The following is a 24,907-nucleotide window of genomic DNA, read 5'->3' as shown; positions in this document are numbered from 1 at the left end:
AAGTCATCCTTCAAATAATAAAGAGTTCTCATTGGAGCACCACTATTTGAACCAAATGCAAAGACAGACCATCCAAAGGTTAAAAGTCACAAAAACAAGACACTCAAAATAAATTTGTAAAAGTATGAATGTACATGAACACCATTTTATGATAATCTATTGAGTACTGGTTAGGATATTAAAGTCAGGACAAGAAGAAGACCAAGATGAAGATATATTGTATGAAAAAGGAGAGAAATGTACTTTAAAAACAATGAACAGTAAAGTATAACTAACATCAATTCAAACACCATGACACAATTCCATCAGATTAATGATAAAAACATGGAGGACATTATTCAACTTCTGAAATCCTCCTCCTGCTGCCTTGATGTTATTCCAACAGGATTTTTCAAAGATGTTTTTCGTTGCATGGCCTCAGATCTACTTCATATAGTAAACAAATCTCTTCACTCAGGTATTTTTCCACAGGCCCTGAAAACTGCAGTCATTAAACCGCTCTTAAAAAAGAATAATCTAGATGCTTCAGTAATGAACAATTACAGGCCCATATCAAACCTCCCATTTCTAGGTAAAATCATTGAAAAAGTTGTTTTTCAACAGTTGAGTAATTTCTTGCATTTGAATAACTGTGTTGATGTGTTCCAGTCAGGCTTTCGTCCAAACCACAGCACTGAGACTGCTCTTGTAAAGGTATTTAATGACATCCACTTAAACACAGACAGTGGCAGAACTTCAGTGTTAGTATTATTAGATCTCAGTGCTGCGTTTGACACTGTTGACCACAGCATATTACTAGACCGACTGGAAAACTGGGTGGGACTTTCGGAAACAGTTCTAAACTGGTTTGAATCCTACTTAAAGGACAGAAACAACTTTGTTTCTATAGGTAAATACACATCTGCGTTGACAAATATGACATGTGGGGTTCCTCAAGGCTCCATCTTGGGGCCTCTTCTCTTTAACGTCTACATGCTACCACTGGCTCAGATAATGAAGAACAACAAAATAAGTTACCATAGCTATGCAGATGACACACAAATGTACGTAACAATTTCACCAGGAGACTATGCTCCAATTTAAACACTGAGTAAGTGCATTGAACAAATCAATGACTGGATGTGTCAGAACTTTCTCCAATTAAACAAAGATAAAACTGAGGTAATGGTTTTTGGAGCCAAGGCAGAACGTATCAAAGTTAGCGCTGAGCTTCAGTCTGCAATGTTCAAAACAACAGATAAAGCCAGAAATCTAGGTGTAGTCATGGACTCTGACCTGAGTTTCAACAGTCACATTAAAACAGTCACTAAATCAGCCTACTATCACCTAAAGAATATATCTAGGTTTAAAAGACTAATGTCACAGCAGGATTTGGAAAAACTTGTCCATGCTTTTATCTTCAGTAGACTCGACTACTGCAATGGTGTCTTCACAGGTCTCACTAAAAAATCTATTAGGAAGCTGCAGCTGATTCAGAACGCCGCTGCTCGAGTCCTCACTGACACTAAGAAAGTGGATCACATCACTCCAGTTCTGAAGTCTTTACACTGGCTTCCTGTGTGTCAAAGAATAGATTTCAAAATACTGCTGCTGGTTTATAAAGCACTGAATGGTTTAGGCCCAAAATACATTTCTGACCTCCTGCTAAATTATGAACCATCCAGATCTCTCAGGTCTTCAGGGACTGGTCAGCTTTCTGTCCCCAGAGTCAGAACTAAACATGGAGAAGCAGCGTTCAGTTATTATGCTCTAAATATCTGGAACAAACTCCCAGAAACCTGCAGGTCCGCTGCAACTCTGACTACTTTCAAATCCAGGCTGAAGACTTTTCTTTTTGTCGCTGCTTTTAATTGAACTATTCACATCTTAAACTGCACTGAAACTTTTATTCATGTATTTTTTTCTTTTAATGTTTATTTTATTAGCTTTTCTTTTTAATGACTGATTTTAAAAATGCCATTTTCTTAATGTCTTTCATTTTTTGTAAAGCACTTTGAATTGCCTTGTGTTAAAAAGTGCTATATAAATAAACTTGCCTTGCCTAATGTCTTCTATAACTCATTTCATATCTACAGCTTTCCAACAAAGACAGCTGGCAGTGGGAAGCCAGTTGGACCACAACCCTTGTTGTTGCTGAAGTTACTTTTTTATATTTACAATTACAACTGCCTACCCCTAGGGGTACTTTGGAGTACTGCAGTGAGTTTTATTTTTCTATTTTTTATTGAAAAAAATAGCTATGCATGATTCGAAATATAATGATACTATAATATGTGTTTAAAAAAACTCATGTAAATAGAAAGAGTGAATATTCAATGTTCAATACTGCTGACCCACTCGAAGTAAAACATAAAATAAGATAACGACTGTTGAATATATAATCTTGGTGAAGCACATATTTTATCTATTTAAAAAAATCTAAGTTAACCTGATTATTAAACATTCTACTGTAAAAGAATCAGACATTTTAGATCATAAATGCAACGTCTGCTGTGTTTATCTGGATGTGTTGACCGTGCTGTACAATACAGCTGGATCCTCTTCAGAGTCCTGACCTCTGGTCCTGAGAGATACAACATGTATTTCTTAGTGGTAATAATAATGCAAAAGGAATTAAATGATAGATGAACAATGTTCCTGTGAGGATCTGCTCACCTCGGGGCAGCACTGCTGAACTTGACGGCAGCGTACTCCGGGACTTCCTGTTGCTCCGTGTGTCCGAGGGGCTGAGCTGCTCTCATGTTGGAGTAAAGAGGGTCTGCCCGGTTGTTGGAGAAGTGAACGCTGGCATACTGAAGGTCTTCCTGCTGCTCCGGCTGATCAGGTACACACTGCAGGGAGGAAAACACTTTCAGCTACACATTTTCACATTAATAGATATTTCATTTAAAGAGGAATGGACCCAGGACAGAAAAGGCCAAAGCAACAGCAGCTGTGGTAATGATGGAAAAATATCCCTGCTTCATCAACATGATGCTTTATGACAGAAATATTAAAGGATAAAAGATAGGAAAACTTCTGGATGAACTTGAACGTCTAAGAGGAGAATCAAAGAGATTGTGATAGAAATTAACTTTTTTTAGAAGGATGTAAAAAGAGCAGCAAGAGGTCCTTCTATGTCAGATCCATTTTATATAAGCACTTAAAGACCATGAAACACTCCTCATTATACATTGAGAGTAATATGTTTTATTTTGTACTAGATGAATTACATAAGCATCTATTATCACCTCTTCCCTGTTGTCCGCTCTCTCTTCAGGCTCAGACGAGTCTCTGGAAGCCCTCTCTCTTCTGGTTAGGAGAGTTTATAAAGAAAAAGAAGATCAAATGTTTGACATCAGACAAACAGACTTTTAATGATTTAACAAACAATGATTACGATGATCAGATCTGCTCACCTGATCCACAGGAAGACAGAGAGAGAAATGACAGCCAGGAGAACAACAGGGATTGTTACAAAAGATAGTAGCTTCTGTGATCCTGAGAAACAGAGATCAACAGAGAACAGACAGTTAATACAGCGGTGTGTCCTTAATATGGATACAAGGACCCCTAGGGGCACTTTGGAGTAATGCAGGGGGTGTAACACTTTATTTCAACAAGTCCTCCAACTCATATGACCAAATAGGTCGATTGTTCAAGCCCTTATTACGACCAAATATGTTGTTTGTTCAAGCGCTTAATACGACCTATAATCACGTTTTAAAGTTTTCGCCCTCTAGTGCTCCTGTTGATTGCAAACGTTACAGACTGTCGTTTATTCACAAATACAATTGTAGGATAGTTTGGCCATTAAAATGCTTTTAGATTGCTAGCGAGAAATGTATATTGTACTTTTAGAATCCACGTCCAGTCGATATGTAGGATCTATAGTTTGATAGATATCACGAAGATGATTTGAGGTATGCGGCAGCTTCCATGTAAAGTTACGGGTTGAAAACAGTATTTCCGGTCTCAACGTTTTCATAATAAAACCAATGATCAAATGATTTAACAGTGATATCTGCAGTACTCATCCACTAAAAAACATCAGTTTATCCTAGTTAATTATACGACATTAATTGGTTTAAATTGTGTACAATGTGTCGGCTGCATTAAATATTACACATCTGCCGTAGATATTTATTTATAGAGCCCTGATGAGAAGACTTCTTGACAAACTGGAAGAAATGCCACCGAAACTGAATACGTGACGTGGATCATAAATATATCAACAATTAAACAACATCTTCCATTTATTTTCACACAATACGTCTCCTTGCAGTATCAACACTAATTCGGCTGACTTTTATATTTGATCCAATTAGTAGATGGTCTGTATTTACACCATAACGGTGCACAGCTGATATAAAGGGACTTGTAGTTTTTAAAGATATTACTGATTTACTGAACTACCTTTCCAACTCCTCATGCAGCTGACTGTTACAGGTATATACAGGTTCATGGTACAATGCATAAGCTTCAAATCGAGAGACTGAAACTGTATTTTCCTTTACCTTTCTGTGTTAATTTCACAATAAAGTTAATAGTCATATGTTTGATATTATTATGTTTCATTAACTACACCACTGGTTTTTAACCCGTACCGCCTAGTGGTTAAAGCACGTTATTGAATTTTGTTGTTGAATAAGTTATATTTGATGAAAACATTTAAATATTAAGAGTAGCCTAGTTAGGATGCCACCTGGGCGCCTCCCTAGGGAGGTGTTCCAGGCACGTCCAGCTGGGAGGAGACCAAGGGGTAGACCTAGGACCAGGTGGAGGGATTATATCTCTTCGCTGGCCTGGGAGCGCCTTGGGACCCCCCCAGTCAGAGCTGGTTGATGTCGCCAGGGAAAATAAAGTTTGGGGCTCTCTGCTGGAACTGCTACCCCCGCGACCCGACCACGGATAAGCGGGAGAAGATGGATGGATGGATGGATGGAGTAGCCTACATACAAAATAGGGGGAAAGTAGAAGGCATGATAGAAATATAAAATATCAAGAAGATACTGCTGCCCATTATGGACACAATCAATTTTCACCCATTTATTAATTATCTGTTTTAAATTTGATATCCCCTAAACCTCCAGGGGTGTACACAGTTTAATACGGGCAACTTCTAATTGTGGGAAATACGAAAACGTCTTTTAAAATTACAATTCCCAGTAGAGACGTGCCATAGAAAATGTTGCGAAACACACAATAGCCAGCATTTGTAGTTCTGGGGGGGGGGGGGGCTGGACTGGACCCGTCCAATTCCGTCCCGCCTCGACCATTACTGGTCAAACATCACCTTCACTTTGGACTATGTGACTGTTGCCAGCATCCACAGTAAATAAAGAATCAGTGATCTACTTATTTATTTATGAGCGACTAAAAGGCCTTAGGCCTATTACAGCCGTATCCTATTGATTGATTGAATTCCAGTTTTGGAAAGTCTGCCGTCGTTCCGTTCCATTTCAAAGAGCTGTTTGACGCTCGGCGTAACCTTGTCGCACTGCCACTCCAACATCCAATCACAGAGCTTGAGGACTAATCACGGGGTTTGTAAAGCAAGGCGGATGTTGTAGTCCCAAACGATAGCTGGGGATTCTGGGTAGTGTAGTGTCTTCGGAAACTGTAGTGTCTAAACTCCTAAAAAACTATTTGTTTCTCTGAATCGAAGGTTAAAAACACAAAAGTATTGTACACAATTTAAACCAATCAATATTGTGTAATTAACAAGGATAAACGGATGTTTTGTAGTGGATGAGTAATGCAGATATCACTGTGTAATCATTTGACAGTGAGGGGAATACTTTCGGTTTTATTATGAAAACTTAGAGACCGGAAAAACTGTTTTCACCCCGTGAGGGTTGACGCTAACTTTACATGGAAGCTGTCGCATATACACGTTCTCCTGGCGAGACCTCAAATCATCTTCGTAATATCTATCAAACTATAGATCCTACACTTCCACTGGACGTGGATTACCAAAGTACAATATACACTTCTCGCTAGAAATCTAATAAAAAAGCATTTTAATGGCCAAACTATTCCACAATTTAGGATTTTACAGAGAGGGTTATTTGTGAATAAACGACCCTCCGGAGCGTTTGCAATCAACGGGAGCATGTTGTTTCTTACACAACCACTAGAGGTGCTACACTTTAAAACGTGACTCTGGGTTGTATTAAGCTGCTGAACAATCGACCTATATGGTCGTTTTTTGTAGGAGGACAGGCTGCTTTATTTTCAACCTTCCTATTTCTAAAAAAATATACTATCATTTGTTTTAAAAGTAATGTTAATAGAAAAACACTTGTCAAATGTTCAATAAGCTGGAACCAATTCAAATACATTCATGACATTGTTAGTTTTGTGATGAACGGGTGATGATACTCCATTCATTATTTCCTTCTCAATACTGATGGAATATCTCTCAGCCTGTGGGCACTTGCACTTGGCATAAGCTTCACAAAACAGACACAACTCTCACTCTGAGTACAAAGGGAATGACTGCACCCCATACTGAAACTGATAATTATTTCCTCTTGTAAAAGAAAGGAAACAAGCCCTATCCCGAACCGGAAAAGTACATTTGAACATGTACTCCTTTTTCAGCCTCCTACCCAGACAATGTGACTGAAAACAAACAAGCTGATAAGTGTGTGGTAGTAGATTAATGCATAAAACGTACCTGCCACAACCCTCAGATGTAAGGTGGAGTTACTACGTCCTAACTTGTTCTGGGCTCCACAGTAATAACTCCCACTGTGTTCAGCTCTGAAGTCAGTGATGGTGAAGATCTGTCCTGAAGCTTTTGAAGAGTCTTCATCCTCCTTGTACCAGGTGTAGTTAGCTGCTGGGTTAGCATCACTGCTACAGGTCAGAGTCACTGAACTGCCCTCCTCTATCTCAGCAGAGGGACTCGCTGACACAGAGGGGAGCTTTGGAGCATCTGGAGGATAAGTGTTTAAAGTTATTAACATTAAAGTAGATATCATGTCAACTTGCAAATGTCCAGAGGCACAAAGCAGGAACAGTTTGCAACACAATGCAAAACATTTTAAAGCTTTGGAGCATCTGGAGGAGATAACATGAACACATTTCACATTTTAATTCCACGGTGGAGGATATTTTAAATGAGAAATAGTTTAACCCTTAGATGCACGAGTGACTGGACCCTACACTCTTCCATAAGTGGGTCAAAAAGGACCCTTATTAGAATAATATGTGTTTTTATGCCATTTTTGTAATTTTGGTTAAGACAAATCACTTGTATAATATTTAGTATTATATTTGGGTTCACATTAGAAATATTTTATATTTAATTTTTCACTATTTAAGATAAGATAAGATGGACTTTTATTAATCCCTCGTGGGGAAATTGTTTCTCTGCATTTGACCCATCCTAGTGTTAGGAGCAGTGTGCTGCCATTTTGAACGGCGCCCGGGGAGCAGTGTGGGGAACGGTGCGTTGCTCAGGGACACCTCGGTAGCACTTGGTCTTGCCGGGACTTGAACTGGTGACCTTCCAGTTGCCAAGCCAAGTCCCTATCGACTTTGCCACCACCGCCCCACTTTTCTTTTTTTTTTTTTCTTTTTTTTTTTTTTAAGATAAGATGGTTTTTAAGATAAGATGGTTTTTAAGATAAAATGGATAAGATTTATAATTTTAGAAACTTTTTACATTTTGAAAAAAAAAATTATTCTATTTTTGACCCAGTTATGGAAGCTTGGGGTAGTAATACAAAAACTACAATTTCTTTAAATGTATAACATTTACAATTTGAATGGCATGATTTCCAAAACATGTTTTTTGAGGAATAGCTGGAATATGAAATTATATAAAAATGTAATTACAAAGATACTTCATAAAAACCACCTCACCGGGTCAAAAAAAGACCCACTTATGCAGCTAAGGGTTAATAAAACACAGAGTTCACTGGATTCCATCCTTTATCAGAAGTCTAAACACTTTGAGGGAAAGAGTTAATCTTTATGTCATGGAAGAAGTTTCCTTCATAATTCTCGTGTATTCTTCTTTCTAGTAGCATCCTTCGTAGCAAGATTATATTTTACCTATTTTAAAATCAAACAGAAAACCTAGAGCCCTGGTTCAGTGTCTTTGCACACTGCCATGTCTGCTGGCGGCCTCTGGTGGGTAAATAGATAAATGAGTGCAATGATGATATATGTTATACTGTATGTTAATGTCATTATGTCAGTGGAAGACTTTGAGTGAACTCACACACTGAAGGAGAGGGGAAGTCCTCATATCCCTTCAAAGCACAGGAATAACTGTCTGCTGACTCATATCTGAAGTCTGCATAAGGAGATGTCTCTTCCTTCACTTTCTGTCTGTTCTTAAACCAGATGTAAGAAGTATGACCAGGTGGACAACTGCTGAGACACTGAAGGAGAGTAGACGATCCTGATCTGCTCACCTGCACCTGGAGATCTGAATAAAAGTATAATTTCACAAAAAAAACATCATGTTTAAAAATATAAATTAAAATAACATTTTAAATATCTCAGGACATTTTCAGATACCTGTGACGGACAAAGTTACTGGAATACCCCAGAATGCATCTTTGCTTGTTTTGAACCTGAACCTGTACTGAGCTGAGTCGCTCTCTGTCAGGTTTCTGATTCTCAGAGTGCAGTTGTTGTTTTCACAGAGATCCTCTACACGACCTGCGTACTCTGAGTCTGTGGTCAGATCTACAGGTTCAGCACCTTCCTTTTGAGTCAACCAGAAGGTTTTCTCAACTGTGTTTTCACCACGTTTCCATCTAGATGGGTATGTGAAGCTGCAGTTTATCTGCACTGTTGATCCTTTCACTGCACAGATCTCAGTAGAAGTGTAATTCACTCCCCAGCCACGCTGACCCTGAACCACTGAAACACAGAGCACACCAGAAACTATGATCAAAGTGAATAACTTAAGTTAACAATTGGTTAATAACAAACAGTGCATCAAACTACAAATGTGTTTATGGAGTTTTTGTAACAAGAACTTCAAGATCTGCAATTATCAGCAGACATTATTATAAACATGAATCTATCTAACTAGAGCTGAACTGATAATGAGAACTATATCATGTTTTTATGGAAGTTGAGTTTCTAAAATGTAAAAAATATATACATTTGATACACTAGAGAAGGGGAGCACATCAAGTCACTTGTTAATTCCTTTTAAGGCAGTTGATAACTGCTGCTAATACTAATGTATGACTTTGTTGCTAAATTAAACCAGACCATAAGTCCAAACACGATGTGTTAAGATGCCTGCATGAACAGTACAAGATTAGGAATATTATTCAATGTATAAATATGTGCTTTTCTTGTACAGTTCCCTCTCTGTTCACTTAGTTAGTCAGGTTGCTGCTGAGGTCAGTGTGAACAATAACAATGAATGCAGAGCACTGAGGTGTGAGCAGCTTCTGTCTGATATACAGATAAGAAAAAGAAGAAGACTGCTTTTAACTCAGTGTGGGAATATAACACTGAGGTTAGAGAGGAGAGAAGGGACTAGAAGGGTTTGGTGCAGAGTGTAAACAAGAGAGAAGTTGAGACCGTATGAAATGACTTGTTAGAAAATATCCCTCGAAAACACTAACATTTTTACAAGCGTTTTTTTAACCAGGCTCATCTTAAAAATACAACATAGCAAAATGTTATAACATGAAGAGGAGGGAACAGTTATGAATGAACAATATTCTCAGTTTGAAGCGTGTCAGAGTAATAAGCACACAGATAAGTTGACCAACACAGGAAAGATATTTGTACAAATATCCTTTACAAGTAACACTTAAAAAACTACTACAACTTGGTAACATCTAAGTGTTTCATCAAAGCTACATAAAACATATGGAATATTTCTGGAAAGTTGGCATTTCATCCAACCCCGATCCACTTATTCCCACATGAGACCTGATTTTACAAGTCTCACATTTCCCAGAATCCCCTCTGTTCATGTGATGAATAAGTGTAGATGTACAGTACCTGACACAGAGAGCAGGAAGATATACAGATTAGAAAAAGAAGAAGACTGCTTTAAACTCACAGTGTGGGAACTTGCAGAGTTCGGTGCAGAGGTATTGCGACATAAGAGAAGTTGATAGACAGCATGTAATGACTTGTGGGAGAATATCCCTTAAAAACACTAAAACTTATTGAAAACGACAAGCAATTCTTTAACCAGTGTCCTCTTTAAAGCCTCTTTGGGTTCAAGAAAAGCACTATAGAAATAAAATGTATTATTATTATTATCTTAAAAATAAAACAAAGCAAAATGTGTTCACATGGTGAGGAGCGAACAGTCATGAATGAACATTATTCTCAGGTTACAGCGTGTAAAAGTTGTTTGAACAAAGACATTTCATGAAAAAGATAAGTGCAAATGATGTTGACCAACACAATATCCACTAATCACAAGTAACACTAAAAACTAACTTTAAAATCTACACAGAATTAATATTTATAATATTTCTGGGAAGTTTGCATTTCACACAACTCTGATCTATTTTCACAAATGACCTGATTTTACGAGTCCCACATTTCCCAGAATCCCCTCTGTTCATGTGATGAATGTAAGTGTAGATGTACAGTACCTGACACAGAGAGCAGGAAGACAACTAATCCACTCGCTGCTGCAGTTAGACTCATAGCTGCTCCTCTCATCTCTGTGAGACTATAAAACATGTCAGATTAAATAATGTTCACAGGAGGTTTACAGAATCATTACATCAATAAACTGTTTCTACTCACAGTGAAAGAGGAACGACGTGTTCAAAGATGCCTTTCCTCAATGAGCAGAAGACGGATATCAGGCTGTTAAAAGACTATATTTCCTTCCTCTTTAGATTATTAATATGCATGATGAGCCAAATGCCAGTAACACCCATTACACAACAACGTTTTGTTTTAAAAAAGTACACATTAAAAGAGACTTCGGTTAAACATTTGTTTCACTGCCGAGATTCCACTGACACCAGAAAAGAGCATTTAAATGAAGAGGAGAATAACAGTTGATCTCTCTGAGCACTGAGGACGTCACACAGTCTGCAGGTGGAGTGAAGGAACAGGAACGCATCAACCTGTGAAACCACGAGGCAGTTTGACTGAACAGGATGAAGGGCATATTATTATTTATAAGTGTTACGTTCCTAAACTAGGGGAACAAAGGGAAGTAACTAAACACAAAAATAACCGGGCGAGAGAAAGAGGAGAGGAAACTGCTGAAGCCACAAAGTGATGCTTTAATTAATAAAGAAAATAGGCTCACCAGCCAATTTGCAAAACAAACTTAAAGTAACTAAGAACAACTTTCTTCGAAAAGAAAGTGATTAAATTAAACAATACACAAAAAGGTAAACTGGAGCACATTTCCTAACAATAAACAAAACACAAGTTAAACTAGGCCTCACACAGGGTCCTTCTCACTTCGGTTAAATGGATTCCTTGAGTCCCTCACTTGCGTCGTTTCCCTGCGTCTAGTCCCTCCCTCCAGGGAAGCATGGAGAGACGCAAGGAAACCACGAGAAGCAGGGAAATGAGTTTTAAGAGCAATGGGACGTCCTTTCCTCCGGAGCGTCACGTGAAGCGACGTCCGTTTGTGACGACGCTGCACAGCTGATCGTCTGACAGCAACTCTGTCCCCGTTGTGTCCACACACACCCCCGCCTCTGTTAGCACACATTTACTGACACAAACATTTGTATCATCTGTTGTAGACCCAAATACATTAAATAAAATAAGAACTCATTCTCAAAAAAGATAAACGCCATTCTTAAAATGTATAAACGAAAAAAGCGATCATGAAAATGTTTCCAATAAATGAAGAAAATGATTTTTGACCACTTTGTTGTTCAGATATATCACATATTTGTAACTAAATGAAACATTAATTGAAACAAAACACGGTATAAACTGAGGAGTGACTGCTCTCATGTCAAGAAGCATCAGATCAGTGCATGCACTGCCTCGTCCAATCAGTGAGCGATACACAGTAAGGGGGCGGGGCGAGTGTCTGAGGATTTCATCGGAGGATGGTCTGGTGGTTCCTCGGTTATAGCTCCTCCGTTATCGCTCCTCGGTCCTCCAGCAAAAATAAGGCCATTGGGACGCTACTCAAGATGGCGCAGACAAATCAACTTCCGGTGAGACAGAGACCAAGGAGCGAGGAAATGAAAAATAAGAGAAGTAAGAAGGGCCCACAGAGGGCCCACAGAGACACCACACCACACCACACCACACCACACCACACCACACACGCAGCCAGAGGAGAAGAAGAGGGCCACTGCAGGCTTCCTCAGGTCCTTTAAGGAGGCCCTGATTGGGGATTGGGAGCACCTGGGGGAGAGGCTGCACCTGCAGACAATCAGGGAGAGAGAGAGAGACACACACACAAGCACCAACTGCGGCACGTAACAATAAGAGAGGGTGGAAAATGCCATTTCATTGTTTTTGGTTTGTAGGAGGTGTGTGGTGCAGTGGATTGAGCGTTGGTGTTCGGATCAGGTGGTCACAGGTTCAAACCCCAAGACACTTCACCCCAAATTGCTCCTGTGGTGATTAGCCACAGTATTGAGTATGTAAGTCGCATAAAGCACACGTTATACTGCTCGCAAGAAGCTGATATTGGAGCAACACATGGAATACACACATCCCTCACTGAACACAGATCCACATCGCTCTGAGCCAGGTCCACCCTCACCGCTTCAGAGACGGACGCAGAACTTAACTGCAACTCACCACTCTGTCGCATTGCAACTGGGTGCCGGCCTTTTGGTTCTTCCATAGACCGCTTGGAAGCTGCCACCTGCTTCTTCCGAGCTACACACTCTGCCACTAGATGACCAGGGTCAAGACAAAATAAACACAATCTCTTTTTCTTGGGTCCTGGAAGAGAAACAGAATGAGCATGTGTGGCACGCCTATTACGAGCTTTCCGGAAACCATCACGATGAGAAGAATCGCTCTGTGCCAAAACACCACTGTGTGATAGCACAATCCCTTCCTCATCCGACATAGTGGCGGCCTGCTCTCGCTTCCAAGCTGCACAGTCTGCTATCAAATGACCAGGGTTATGACAACAAAAACAAGGCTTTTCTAGCTTGGGACCTGATACTGGAAAACTGGCACGGGGGACGTATGTGTCATGAGCTCTATGGTAAGAATCTCGCTGAGGGGGATGATCCATTTCCTTGATATAGAAGCCGGCTTTTATTTTAATTAAACACAGAAACACTTGAAACGTGTTGCTAGTTGCTAGAAGGGTGCTTCTGTTTTCATGTTGATTTAAATTTGTTAAAATCTAAAGTGGGCATGGAGTAAAATGAGATGTTCCTGGCAAGCCAAGAAGCTGATCAGGATTTTTCAAAAGTTATTTATTATGTGGAATTAAATTAACAATTTGACTAGACTTTTGTAATATCAACAACTCTGCATATAACAAATAAGCATGTACACATAGTTGAAGCAGTAATATAGAGCACCTGACCATCGGCTGGTCTTAACGATAAATCATGTTTGACACCTCGACATGATTCACTTCAAGCTGCCAGCAGCTCATTCTCTAAACCTACAAGCTGCTGCTACTGAAAACTGACAATAAAAGCTTTAAGAGTTGAACGTGAATATATCCACTTTGCACACATCCTGCACAGCCTCGCTCTCCACAAGGACATTTCAACGTCCTTCTTCTTTGTTTCCATCAGGTGAGCGTCTGAAGAAAATCACAGAGACTTTGTGTGACGTTACAGCTGGAACTGTGACTCTACATGTGGAGTGGGCCTGTTTGATCTGATGCAGGAGGCTCTAACCTGACTGGACTTCACACCATGTCTTCCTGCTCCTCTGTGTCTTCTGTCTGTGCTGCAGTGTGTGAGTCGTTCTGATACTCAGGATCAGAGTCCAACTGATGAAGAGAGAGAAGACAACATTTGACCCTCATTCATGAAACCCGCATATACTTTAAGATTTTATAAAACATTTTTCATATTTTAAAGTTGATACCAATTATTTCTTGGCTAAATTTGTTGCTGGTTTCAACTCAGGAAGTTGTCTTTAAAGCAACCCGGTATCACGGCAAGACGTGAACATGTGACGATTTACCATGCTGGGAGACGTGAAGATGTCACGATTCTGTCCCTTCAAACGTGACAGTTACACGGGATTGTTAACCCATGTTAACCAGTGGAGATATACCCGGAAATGCCAAGCAAATGCTACCCCGACGGTCGGTTGTTATTTTCTATATTAATATAATAATGATTTATTTTGTAATAGTCACACTCGATTACGCCGATTTTCTTGTTGCCCCAGCTGGTCGACACCTCTTTGAGCAGAAACAAAGGCTACATTAATGTATTATATCGATGTTAATCCATGCGTGTGGATGTGGAATTAACGGACGTGACGTTGTGCGATTGCGTTGCCAGGCAACAGCTTCGGTTCATGTTAATTTACAAACTCTTCAACTACAACCGTAGTTATATTTAAAAACATGTTAGAAGGCCTCACGAAATACTTTAATGTAAATTAAAATGTGAAGGAATGTGTGTATAACAAAATACATCTGTCATAAACGAAACCGGAAACAGATGTAGGCAAGATCCTCAGCTCGATGATTGGATGGTTTAGCCGCAATGCACGCTGGGATTTGGTGTTTATGTGATGTGAAATCAGAAAACAGTTTTAAAAAATAAAATAATTCTTTATTCCGAGTGTGCTTGCTTTTCTCTTTGAAAGTCATCACATAACGGCATTGTACTACACCAGGGGTGGCCAACCCGCGGCTCTCGAGCCGCATGCGGCTCTTTGCCTAGTTTCATGCGGCTCTTCAGTTCATATCGAATTGTATATGTGTGAGTTTGGGGGAGAGACACTGACTCCTGACTAGTGTTGCACGGTGTACCGATACTTGAAAGGTATACCGCGATACCCTGTCGTTAAAAACGTTACGATTCCTCCGTTTCATTAGTATCGGTACTTTAAGAATGACGGGGGAAAGTACTCCGGTGAGAAAGCGCCGTTTTAATAAGAGCCGTGTGTGTTCAGCGCTCTGCTTCCACTCCCTGCACTGCAGCCGTGCCTGCAGTCCCGCCCCTCTCAAGCACGCTCTAAGTCCCTCCCCTCTCTCGTGCACGCGCTAGCTGCCAGAGCATGTGAGAAAGCGAGAAGCATGGCTGCAAGTGGGAGTGCAACTGCCGCTGCGCCTCGGCTTGTTGACAAAAAAGACGCCAGAAGCGAAATTTGGAAGTATTTGAGCTATATCTCTGACAGTGAGGGCAAGCCTACGGACACCACGAGGCCTGTCTGTAAGAAATGTATTAATTGTATTTAATAGGAAATCTTGTAATTTATTTAATTTATTGTTCTCATTGTTTAAAAGTTTGTGTTATGGTTATGGTTCTGGTGTGAAATAAAGCACAATAATTACATTTAAGACTGTTTTTTAAGAAAAGTATCGAAAAATAATCGGAATCGCAATTCTTGACTTGGTATCGAAACCAAAATGTTGGTATCGTGACAACACTAGCTACTCCTGACAGTTAAACCTGATATTTAGTAGGTCTGTTAAGTATTAACGTAATTTGGCCGGTCAAAGTTGTTTGGGCTCGGATAAAATCGCTCCTTTACTTTCGTCCCGGCTCTCCCTACGTGTGTATGTGTGGTGTCAGGTGTCAGTATGAGAGGATGACAGCAAGTCTAATTTTGATGTGGCCCAAGAGCCAATCACAATAATACCTGCGATGCAGTGAACCAATCACCTTTGAGGGGGGGAAACCTATCGTTGATTAAACACTATCCAGTGTTTCCCCTACCATTGTTTTGGAGGGGCGCTGCGCCCCGCCAACGGAGCCCCGCGCCCCGCCAACGGAGCCCCGCGCCCCCCCCCTGAAATTCAAGGTGTTTAAAAAATATATATAATTTTTTTTTTTTAATATATATAGCACCAAATTGCAAATAATCTATAACTACTGTCACTTTTCACATTGAACATGTGCTCTTTTATTAAATAAACTAAACGCTTTCATTTTAAGTTGTGAATTTAGTGTTTTTGACCCTAAGAAACACTGATGCATTAATCAATAACAATAATCCACAGCTCCTCTCTCTGCTCCAGAGGATTTAAAAAATATATATCCCAATGCCACAAAAATGCATCAGTGACGTGGTTGAAATCTTGTCTCCAGAAAACAAAAAAACGGAAACAAGCGGTATCAGTGCCTGTGTGTTTGATGTGGCTCTTTGCAGTAACATAGAAAAAATGTGGCTCTTAACCTCTAACTGGTTGGCCACCCCTGTACTACACGGTTCGGCTGCATTCAATATTACATATCTGCCGTAGTTCTTTATTTATAGAGCCCTGAGGAGAAGACTTCTAGACAAACAGGAGAACTGCCGCCAAAACTGAAAATGTGACGTGGATCATAAATATATCAGCAATTAAACAACATCTTACATTTCTTTTCACACAATACGTCTCCTTGCAGTATCAACACTAATTCTGCTGACTTTTATATTTGGTCCAATTGGTAGATAGGCTGTATTTACACCATAACGGTCTTTGTTTTTAAGATAAAAGAAGATATTAATAGGAGGATGTGCAAAACAGACAAACTAATAAGGCTTAATTTAAACATTGAAGAATACTTTAGGTTAAGGTCTTCTTTTGAATAAGAAAAAAGCTTTGGGGGTATAGAAGAAGAATATGGGATGAAACCCTCTTGAATGGTCACACATGCAGAGCACACAGCACACACAGTGACATTATTTGTATCTACAGATAAATATTAAACCTGACAAAGTACTTAACGTCTAATATATTGCTTTCCTGCAATGTTAACTATGTTGAAGCACTTATTTAGTGGGAATACTGTTAACAGCATTCCCAAAAAAAATCTTGAAATTTGCTTTCATATATTTTTATTAAACTGCCATAATTCCCAAACCCTACATTCCTGAGACATAATTTTTCATGACAAACGTAGGAAAACATCTCGTAGCTTGAAAAATGACAAATAATTAAGCAAAAAATAATTAAACAAAATGCCTCTTGAGGGCATGAAGTGACAAAAACATTCAACATGCCTCCATTAAAGCCCATTGTAATTTCAGGCAGATATTTCCTCACGGTAGCAGCCGCACACCTTTAGTTAAACTGCCAAAAGGCCACATTATTAACCCCAACGTACACAAAAATTACACTTCAGATACTCAACTTCCTTGACATGCTTCACGTTTTGAAATTTCACAGATATCTGTTACGGTTCTTCCACAAAACGTTCACATGTAAGAGGTTTATCTCTCATTCAGAACAATGGAAACCTCTGATCTCTGGACACCTCGTTAGCTCAACTATAAACACCTGTGTCATGGAACACGATGATGTCATCACTCCAGCTGACATGCTCAGAGCAGCAGACTCCAGATACAGGTTAATGGTCCTGCCCTCAACAGCTCTACGTCAATTATGGGGTGTCATCATCATATGCCGAAGAGAGAGAGAAGAGAGAGAAAAGAGAGAGAGGGCGATCAAGAGAAGAGAGAGAGTAATGTAATAAAACACGGTTTTCTCATAACTTCAGTGAAACTGCTCCAAACAGCCCAAAACTTCACAGGTTTGGTAACGATGCAGCCATCAAAGCATCTAAGCGTATTATGGGGTGTCATCAAATGCCGTTGCCATGGCGACAGACCACTCGCCATGAAACATGATGTGGCTGTAAGTCCAATCGACACAGTCCAATCGTCCCCCAATCTTCACTTGTATATCACCGGTCCATGCCTCAACAGCTCTACGCCAAATCTGAGATCTCACCATATGCCGTTTCCATGGAAACGCATCCCTCACCATAAAACATGATGTCGCTATAACTCCTATGAAAATGTTCAGAAAGTGCTCAAACTTCACACTAACAGTCCAGCCGTGAAGACATCTACGGGACAGTTTTGAGATTTCTTCAAATGCAGTTGCCATGGCAACACAATGCTCGCCTTGAAACACGGTTTTCTCATAACTTCAGTGAAAATACTCCAAACGGACCAAAACTTCACAGGTTTGGTAACGATGCAGCCATCAACGCATCTAAGCTTAGTATGGGGTGTCATCAAATGCCGTTGCCATGGCGACAGATCATTCGCCATCAAGTTAGTTCAGAAGTTTGCAGTTCAAATATTCTGCTAATTTTCCAAGCCTTTTTACTTTATTTTCTTCTCTCATCACACATTCAAGCCCCCAGTGTTCATGTATCATTTCAATCTAAATTCTTCACTTTCTTCTTACACATTATATTTCAGCATAGCAGTTTAGTGTCAGCTTTTCAGCATAAAGCATTCCCACTAGCAATTTCTTCAGGAATTGCATTCTCTAGTTTTAACTGATATTATGTATTATACTCTTATAAGATGTATGTAGATAGTATAAGAAATGTGCAGAATATGACAGTTAAATGGTGGAGGTATACACCAGAGGTGGGGACTCGAGTCGCATATTTTTTGATTTGAGACTTGCTTGACTTACATTGATAAAAGACTTGACTTTACTTTGAATCGGTATTCATGACTTGAGACTTGACTTAAGCTTGAGACAGATGACTTGAAAGGACTTGACTGTTTAAAATTAAATATTTGCGTGATTGGGTGATTATAGCGCCATGCGCGCAAACCTGGCAACCCACTAGTAGGCAGGAGTGTCAGTTAACATGGCAGCGGCTAGCTTTACTCCACAAATAGTGAAGTTTGGATTCAAGGATTATTTTGTCGAGGACGCTAATAAGAAGAGAACAGCGGTATGCAGGGTCTGCAGCATAAAGATCAGTGACACGACCACCACAACATCCAACTTCATTCGTCACTACACAAAACCCCACAGAGAAAGTTACGTGCATGTGTTGTGTTAGCTAGAACGCTAACGTTAAGTTTAAGCTACGTTAGACTTGGTTTCAAATCTATTAAGCATTGCAAAGAGAAGACAAAATGGTAGATGAACACTAGAACCGCCAAGGGATTCATTTTGACTAACCCTGATACTGACGGGCTGTCAGGAGAGAGAGAGAGAGAGAGAGAGAGGGAAAGAGATGCCTCGTTTGTTTCCCCTGTGTTATTATCAGAAGTTACTGTAAACTTTTGAATGTAGTTCATCTACTTTTAGTAGTTTGTTTAAATGTTTTAATTATGTTATTTTTGTTTGTAGAAGTGCATCATTCTTTGATTTATTGTAAAATGAATCTGAACTTTTTGATCTGTTATGATGCAATTTCAAAATTAACCCAATTAAGTGATTTTTAAATCGTCCTACTTAGTTTAGAAGGAAATTATGAAGAGGAACAAATTAAATGATTTGAAAATGATATCTATGTAGGTGCTGACGCTGTTGGCGGTTCTAGTGTTAACATACATTTACATTAAATATGTGTAATGGCAAAAGCCATATATGATTTTCTTACCTGGAATTCTGCCTTTTTGAACAGACTTTTTGAGTCCTAGCTATATTGTCTGCAGTTCTAGGGTTAATATGAATCTAATATGATTGTCATCGGTCTAAATTAGATTTCAAATGATTAACTGTGTATGTAATGAAGATCATAGTGTGGGTTGAATCCATTTTCATAACCACTGTCTTTTAACTGATTTAAATGTGGAAACTGGGCTTATTCATCAGAATTTCGTATTACTTGACTTGCTTGACCTGAGCAATGACTTGACTTGCTTGACTCTCACCACAGTGACTTGGGACTTGCTTGATACTTGTAGGTCAAGACTTGAGACTTGCTCATGACTTGCACATGTAGGACTTACTCCCACCTCTGGTATACACACATATTGATAGATGTGTTGAAATGCACTGTTGAGGAACCTGTGACCCAAGTTTTTAATTCATTGCATAACTACACCGTAGTTGTGTATATGATATGGCAATAAACCTTAGAAAATATTGAAATATTGAAAGTGATGCAAAATAGTCATTATATACAGTCTTTAATGAACTATTAGTAGAGAATAACGAGTAATGAATACACTTTATAGGGATCCTATTAATATCTAATAATAAAATAATACAATTCAATAACATGCTTTAACCACTAGGTGTCCCTTTATATCAGCTGTGCACCTTTATGGTGTAAATACAGCCGATCTACCAATTGGATCAAATATAAAAGTCAGCAGAATTAGTGTTGATACTGCAAGGAGACGTATTGTGTGAAAATAAATGTAAGATGTTGTTTAATTGCTGATATATTTATGATCCACGTCACGTTTTCAGTTTTGGCGGCAGCTCTTCATGTTTGTCTAGAAGTCAGATATGTAATATTTAATGCAGCTGAACCGTGTAGTACAATGCCGTTATGTGATGACTTTCAAAGAGAAAAGCAAGCACACTCGGAATAAAGTATTCTTTTATTTTAAATTCATAAATTTATAAACACCAAATCCCAGCGTGCATTGCGGCTACAACAACCAATCATCGAGCTGAGGATCTTGCCTACGTCTGTTTCCGGTTTCGTTTATGACGGATGTATTTTTGTTATACCCACATTTCTTCACATTTAAATTTAAATTTACATTAAAGTATTTCGTGAGGCCTTCTAACATGTTTTTAAATATAAAAATGGTTGTAGTTGAAGAGTTTGTAAATTAACATGAGCTGTTGCCTGGCAACGCAATCGCACAACGTCACGTTCGTTAATTCCACATCCACACCCATGGATTAACATCGATTTAATACATTAATGTAGCCTTTGTTTCTGCTCAAAGAGGCGTCGACCAGCTGGGGCAACAAGAACATTGACATAATCGAATGTGACTATTAAAAAATAAATCATTATTATATTAATATTGACAATAACAACCTGCCGTCGGGGTAGCATTTGATTGGCATTTCCGGGTATTTCTCCACTGGTTAACTATACCGTGTAACTGTCACGTTTGAAGGGACAGAATCGTGACATCTTCACGTCTCCCAGCATGGTAAATCGTCACATGTTACCGGGTTGCTTTAAACACAAGTTCTCTTCACATTGCATTTATGAGCCACAGTATAGCTTTGACGAAGGGAAAGTGTTGTCAATAGGTCCGCTCTCTCTCACCTCTGTCTCTTCAGGTTCAGGTGCTTCAGTGGTGGAGCGCAGAGCTTTCTTCTTCCTGGATTAAGGACAACAACAAACACAGATTTTATTTCATAACAGTAAACTAAAACACGAAAGAAGGATGTTTAAACTGATGAATTTATATTGTTGTACCTCGTCCACAGACTCAGGAGAAGCGCAATAATCAGAATCAAGACCCCCAGAGTCGTCCCGATGATATTCACTGTCATTGTTGAACTCCCTAGAAACATGAATACATATGTGATACTTCTAACTATAGATTGATAACTCACATTGTCATATTATTATTATTATTATTACAAAGTGAATCAGGTCTGGTGAATGTAGAGAACTTACCTGCCACAACAATCAGAGTTAAGGTGGAGTTACTACGTCCTAACTTGTTCTGGGCTCCACAGGAATAACTCCCACTGTGTTCAGCTCTGAAGTCAGTGATGGTGAAGATCTGTCCTGAAGCTTTTGGAGAGTCTTCGTCCTCCTTGTACCAGGTGTAGTTAGCTGCTGGGTTAGCATCACTGCTACAGGTCAGAGTCACTGAACTGCCCTCCTCTATCTCAGCAGAGGGACTCACTGACACAGAGGGAGGCTTTGGAGAGTCTGAAAGAAATACAATAAATCAACAGAAATAAGTAAAAATCATGTTGAATTGAAATGAAAAATGGTTATCTGTGTGAGCATCTGACTTTCAAAGTGTTTTTTGACAGGTATAGAGCTAAAGACAACAATTATGTTGTATATATATTTCGTTTTCTGTATTACTGCTGGCTTGAATACCCTGAACATACGTGCAGATTTGGGAGCCAATTGTAGAACTTAATTTTCATCATCGACTGTAGCTGCTCTCCATCTCATTGACCTACAGCAGCAGACTGTGAACAAAGTTGTCATTGGGTGCATGATGCTTTTTAAATCTCCTGGGTTTTACTCACATTTCACATCAATAGAGATGGATTCAGATCTTCTACTCCCCATCAGATTCTCAGCTCTGCAGTAATACTGTCCAGAGTCAGAAACCTGGAAGGAGCTGAAGAAAAGCTTTGGTTCTGTAGTGAGAGGAGGAAGTTTCCGATTTCCATTCTTCTTGTACCAGGTGTAGTTAGCTGCTGGGTTAGCATCACTGCTACAGGTCAGAGTCACTGAACTGCCCTCCTCTATCTCAGCAGAGGGACTCACTGACACAGAAGGGAGCTTTGGAGAGTCTGGAGGAAATACAATAAATTAACAAAAACGGGTAAAAACACACTATGTTGAATTGTGTATAGAAATGAGAAAGAGTTCTCTCTGTGGGAACATCTGGCATTTGGAGTTTTTTTCCACAGGTTTAGAGCTGAAGAAAACATTATGTTGTGTATATATGTATATCATTTTCTGTATTACTGCTGGCTTGAATACCCAGAACATTTGTGCAGATTTGGGAGCCAATTGTAGATACAACTTCATGTTCATCATCGACTGTAGCTGCTCTCCATCTCATTGACCTACAGCAGCAGACTGTGAACAAAGTTGTCATTGGTTGCATGATGCTTTTTAAATCATCTGGGTTTTACTCACATTTCACATCAATAGAGATGGATTCAGATCTTCTACTCCCCATCAGATTCTCAGCTCTACAGAAATACTGTCCAGAGTCAGAGGACTGGATGGAGCTGAGGAAAAGACGTGGTCCTTCACTGACAGAAGAAAGGTCTGCATTTCCATTCTTCTTGTACCAGATGTAGTTAGCTGCTGGGTTAGCATCACTGCTACAGGTCAGAGTCACTGAACTGCCCTCCTCTATCTCAGCAGAGGGACTCACTGACACAGAGGGAGGCTTTGGAGCATCTGGAGGAGATAACATGAACACATTTCACATTTAATTCCACGAAGATATTTTAATGAGCAATAGTTTAATAAAACACAGAGTGGGTGGTTCACTTGATTCCATCCTTTATCATAAATCTAAACACTTTGAGGGAAAGAGTTCATCTTTATGTCATGGAAGAAGTTTCCTTCATAATTCTTGTGTATTCTTCTTTCTAGTAGCATCCTTCGTAGCAAGATTATATTATATCTATTTTAAAATCGAACAGAAAACCTAGAGCCCTGGTTCAGTGTCTTTGGACACTGCCATGTCTGCTGGCGACCTCTGGTGGGTAAATAGATACATGAGTGCAATGATGATATATTTTATACTGTATGTTTATGTCATTATGTCAGTGGAAGACTTTGAGTGAACTCACACACTGAAGGAGAGGGGAAGTCCTCATATCCCTTTAAAGCACAGGAATAACTGTCTGCTGACTCATAATTGAAGTCTGCATAAGAAGATGTCTCTTTCTTCACTTTCTGTCCATTCTTGAACCAGATGTAGGAAGTATGACCAGGTGGACAACTGCTGAGACACTGAAGGCGAGTAGACGATCCTGATCTGCTCACCTGCACCTGGAGATCTGAATAAAAGTATAATTAACAAAACTGTCATTATGTTCATACATAAATATAAATCAAAACATTCACACTATTTGCAAGAAGTTGAAATTAAGAAATTACTTGTTATAACTCAGTTATTGTTATAAACCCAGTGTAAATGTTACCTGTAACAGACAGAGTGGTTCCAGGAACACCCAAGTGGGTATATTGCCTTGTTTTGATGCTGAACCAGTACTCAACTGAGTCGCTCTCTCTCAGGTTTTTGATTCTCAGAGTGCAGGTGTTGTTTTCACAGAGATCCTCTACACGACCTGCATACTCTGAGTCTGTGGTCAGATCTACAGGTTTAAGATCTTTCCATGTAGTGAACCAGCATGTTTTCTCCACTGTGTTAACACGACCATTTGATGTAGATGGGTATGTGTAGCTGCATCTAATCTCCACTGTTGATCCTTTCACTGCACAGATCTTAGTAGAAGAGTAAGTCATGCCATACTGACCCTGAGCCACTGTAACACAGAGCACACCACAATCAAAGTGAATCTATACATTGTTGAGAAATTGCCTGAACAGTACTTTCAACAAAAAATGTAAAAATAAACATTTTACAAACTTTACTGGATAGAGCAGAAAACACGTGAATTCCTTCTATGGCATTTTAAAACCAATGATACTCTTTGACTTTGTTATTTCTTAATCAAACCAGGTAGAACAGAAGTCTACACAAAAAGGGTTCAGTTTGACACAAGATTGGAAAATGCCTTCATATAAATGAACAGTGAATGATTAGCGATTACATTAATTAGAATAGTGTGAGACTCTCTGAACAGTTCCCTCTCTGTTCGCTCTGTGGTCAGGTTGCTGCTGAGGTCAGTGTGAACAATAACAATGAATGCAGAGCACTGAGGCGTGAGCAGCTTCTGTCTGATATACAGATAAGAAAAAGAAGAAGACTGCACACTTATTCCCACATGAGACCTGGTTTAACAAGTCCCACATTTCCCAGAATCCCCTCTGTTCATGTGATGAATGTAAGTGTAGAAGTACAGTACCTGAAACAGAGAGCAGGAAGACAACTAATCCACTCGCTGCTGCAGTTAGACTCATAGCTGCTCCTCTCATCTCTGTGAGACTATAAAACATGTCAGATTAAATAATGTTCACAGGAGGTTTACAGAATCATTACATAAATAAACTGTTTCTACTCACAGTGAAGGAGGAACGACGTGTTCAAAGATGCCTTTCCTCAATAAGCAGAAGACGGATATCAGGCTTTTAAAAGACTAGATTTCCTTCCTCTTTAGATTATTAATATGCATGATGAGCCAAATGCCAGTAACACCCACTACACAGTTGTGTTTTGTTGTCAAAAAATAAACTTTTCTTAAACAAAAATAATCTATGGCTTTAAC

General features: G+C 39.4%; 1 protein-coding gene and 1 long non-coding RNA gene across 2 annotated transcripts; both read right to left on the bottom strand.

Annotated features, from left to right (window-relative positions):
* Positions 1–1,945: 1,945 nt before the first annotated feature.
* On the bottom strand, positions 1,946–3,279 carry LOC117540291. The gene is made up of 3 exons (XR_004568146.1): positions 3,231–3,279; positions 2,656–2,831; positions 1,946–2,563 (listed from the first exon to the last, which is right to left on the bottom strand). It is a non-coding gene; the product is annotated as an uncharacterized LOC117540291 (long non-coding RNA).
* A 10,525-nt stretch (positions 3,280–13,804) lies between these two features.
* Positions 13,805–24,617, bottom strand: LOC117540285 (B-cell receptor CD22-like). The gene is made up of 9 exons (XM_034206880.1): positions 24,548–24,617; positions 23,660–24,004; positions 23,306–23,515; positions 22,638–22,907; positions 22,016–22,285; positions 21,423–21,683; positions 21,219–21,306; positions 21,066–21,120; positions 13,805–13,888 (listed from the first exon to the last, which is right to left on the bottom strand). The coding sequence occupies exons 1-9, from the start codon at positions 24,615–24,617 to the stop codon at positions 13,805–13,807; spliced, it is 1,653 nt and encodes a 550-aa protein (XP_034062771.1).
* Between the last annotated feature and the right edge of the window lie 290 nt (positions 24,618–24,907).

Source organism: Gymnodraco acuticeps, unplaced genomic scaffold, assembly GCF_902827175.1.
Source record: "Gymnodraco acuticeps unplaced genomic scaffold, fGymAcu1.1, whole genome shotgun sequence".
In the NCBI taxonomy this organism is placed as follows: domain Eukaryota; kingdom Metazoa; phylum Chordata; class Actinopteri; order Perciformes; family Bathydraconidae; genus Gymnodraco; species Gymnodraco acuticeps.
This window is presented reverse-complemented; position numbering and strand designations above follow the sequence as displayed.

Excerpts from the sequence above, each read along its gene's own strand:
- LOC117540285 (XM_034206880.1), bottom strand. The coding sequence starts at position 24,617 with ATGAGAGGAGCAGCTATGAGTCTAACTGCAGCAGCGAGTGGATTAGTT. Across the intron at positions 24,005-24,547 it reads CTTCCTGCTCTCTGTTTCAG|TGGCTCAGGGTCAGTATGGC; the intron begins GTACTGTACTTC and ends TCTGTGTTACAG. Across the intron at positions 21,684-22,015 it reads CATCTCTATTGATGTGAAAT|ACTCTCCAAAGCCTCCCTCT; the intron begins GTGAGTAAAACC and ends TATTTCTTTCAG.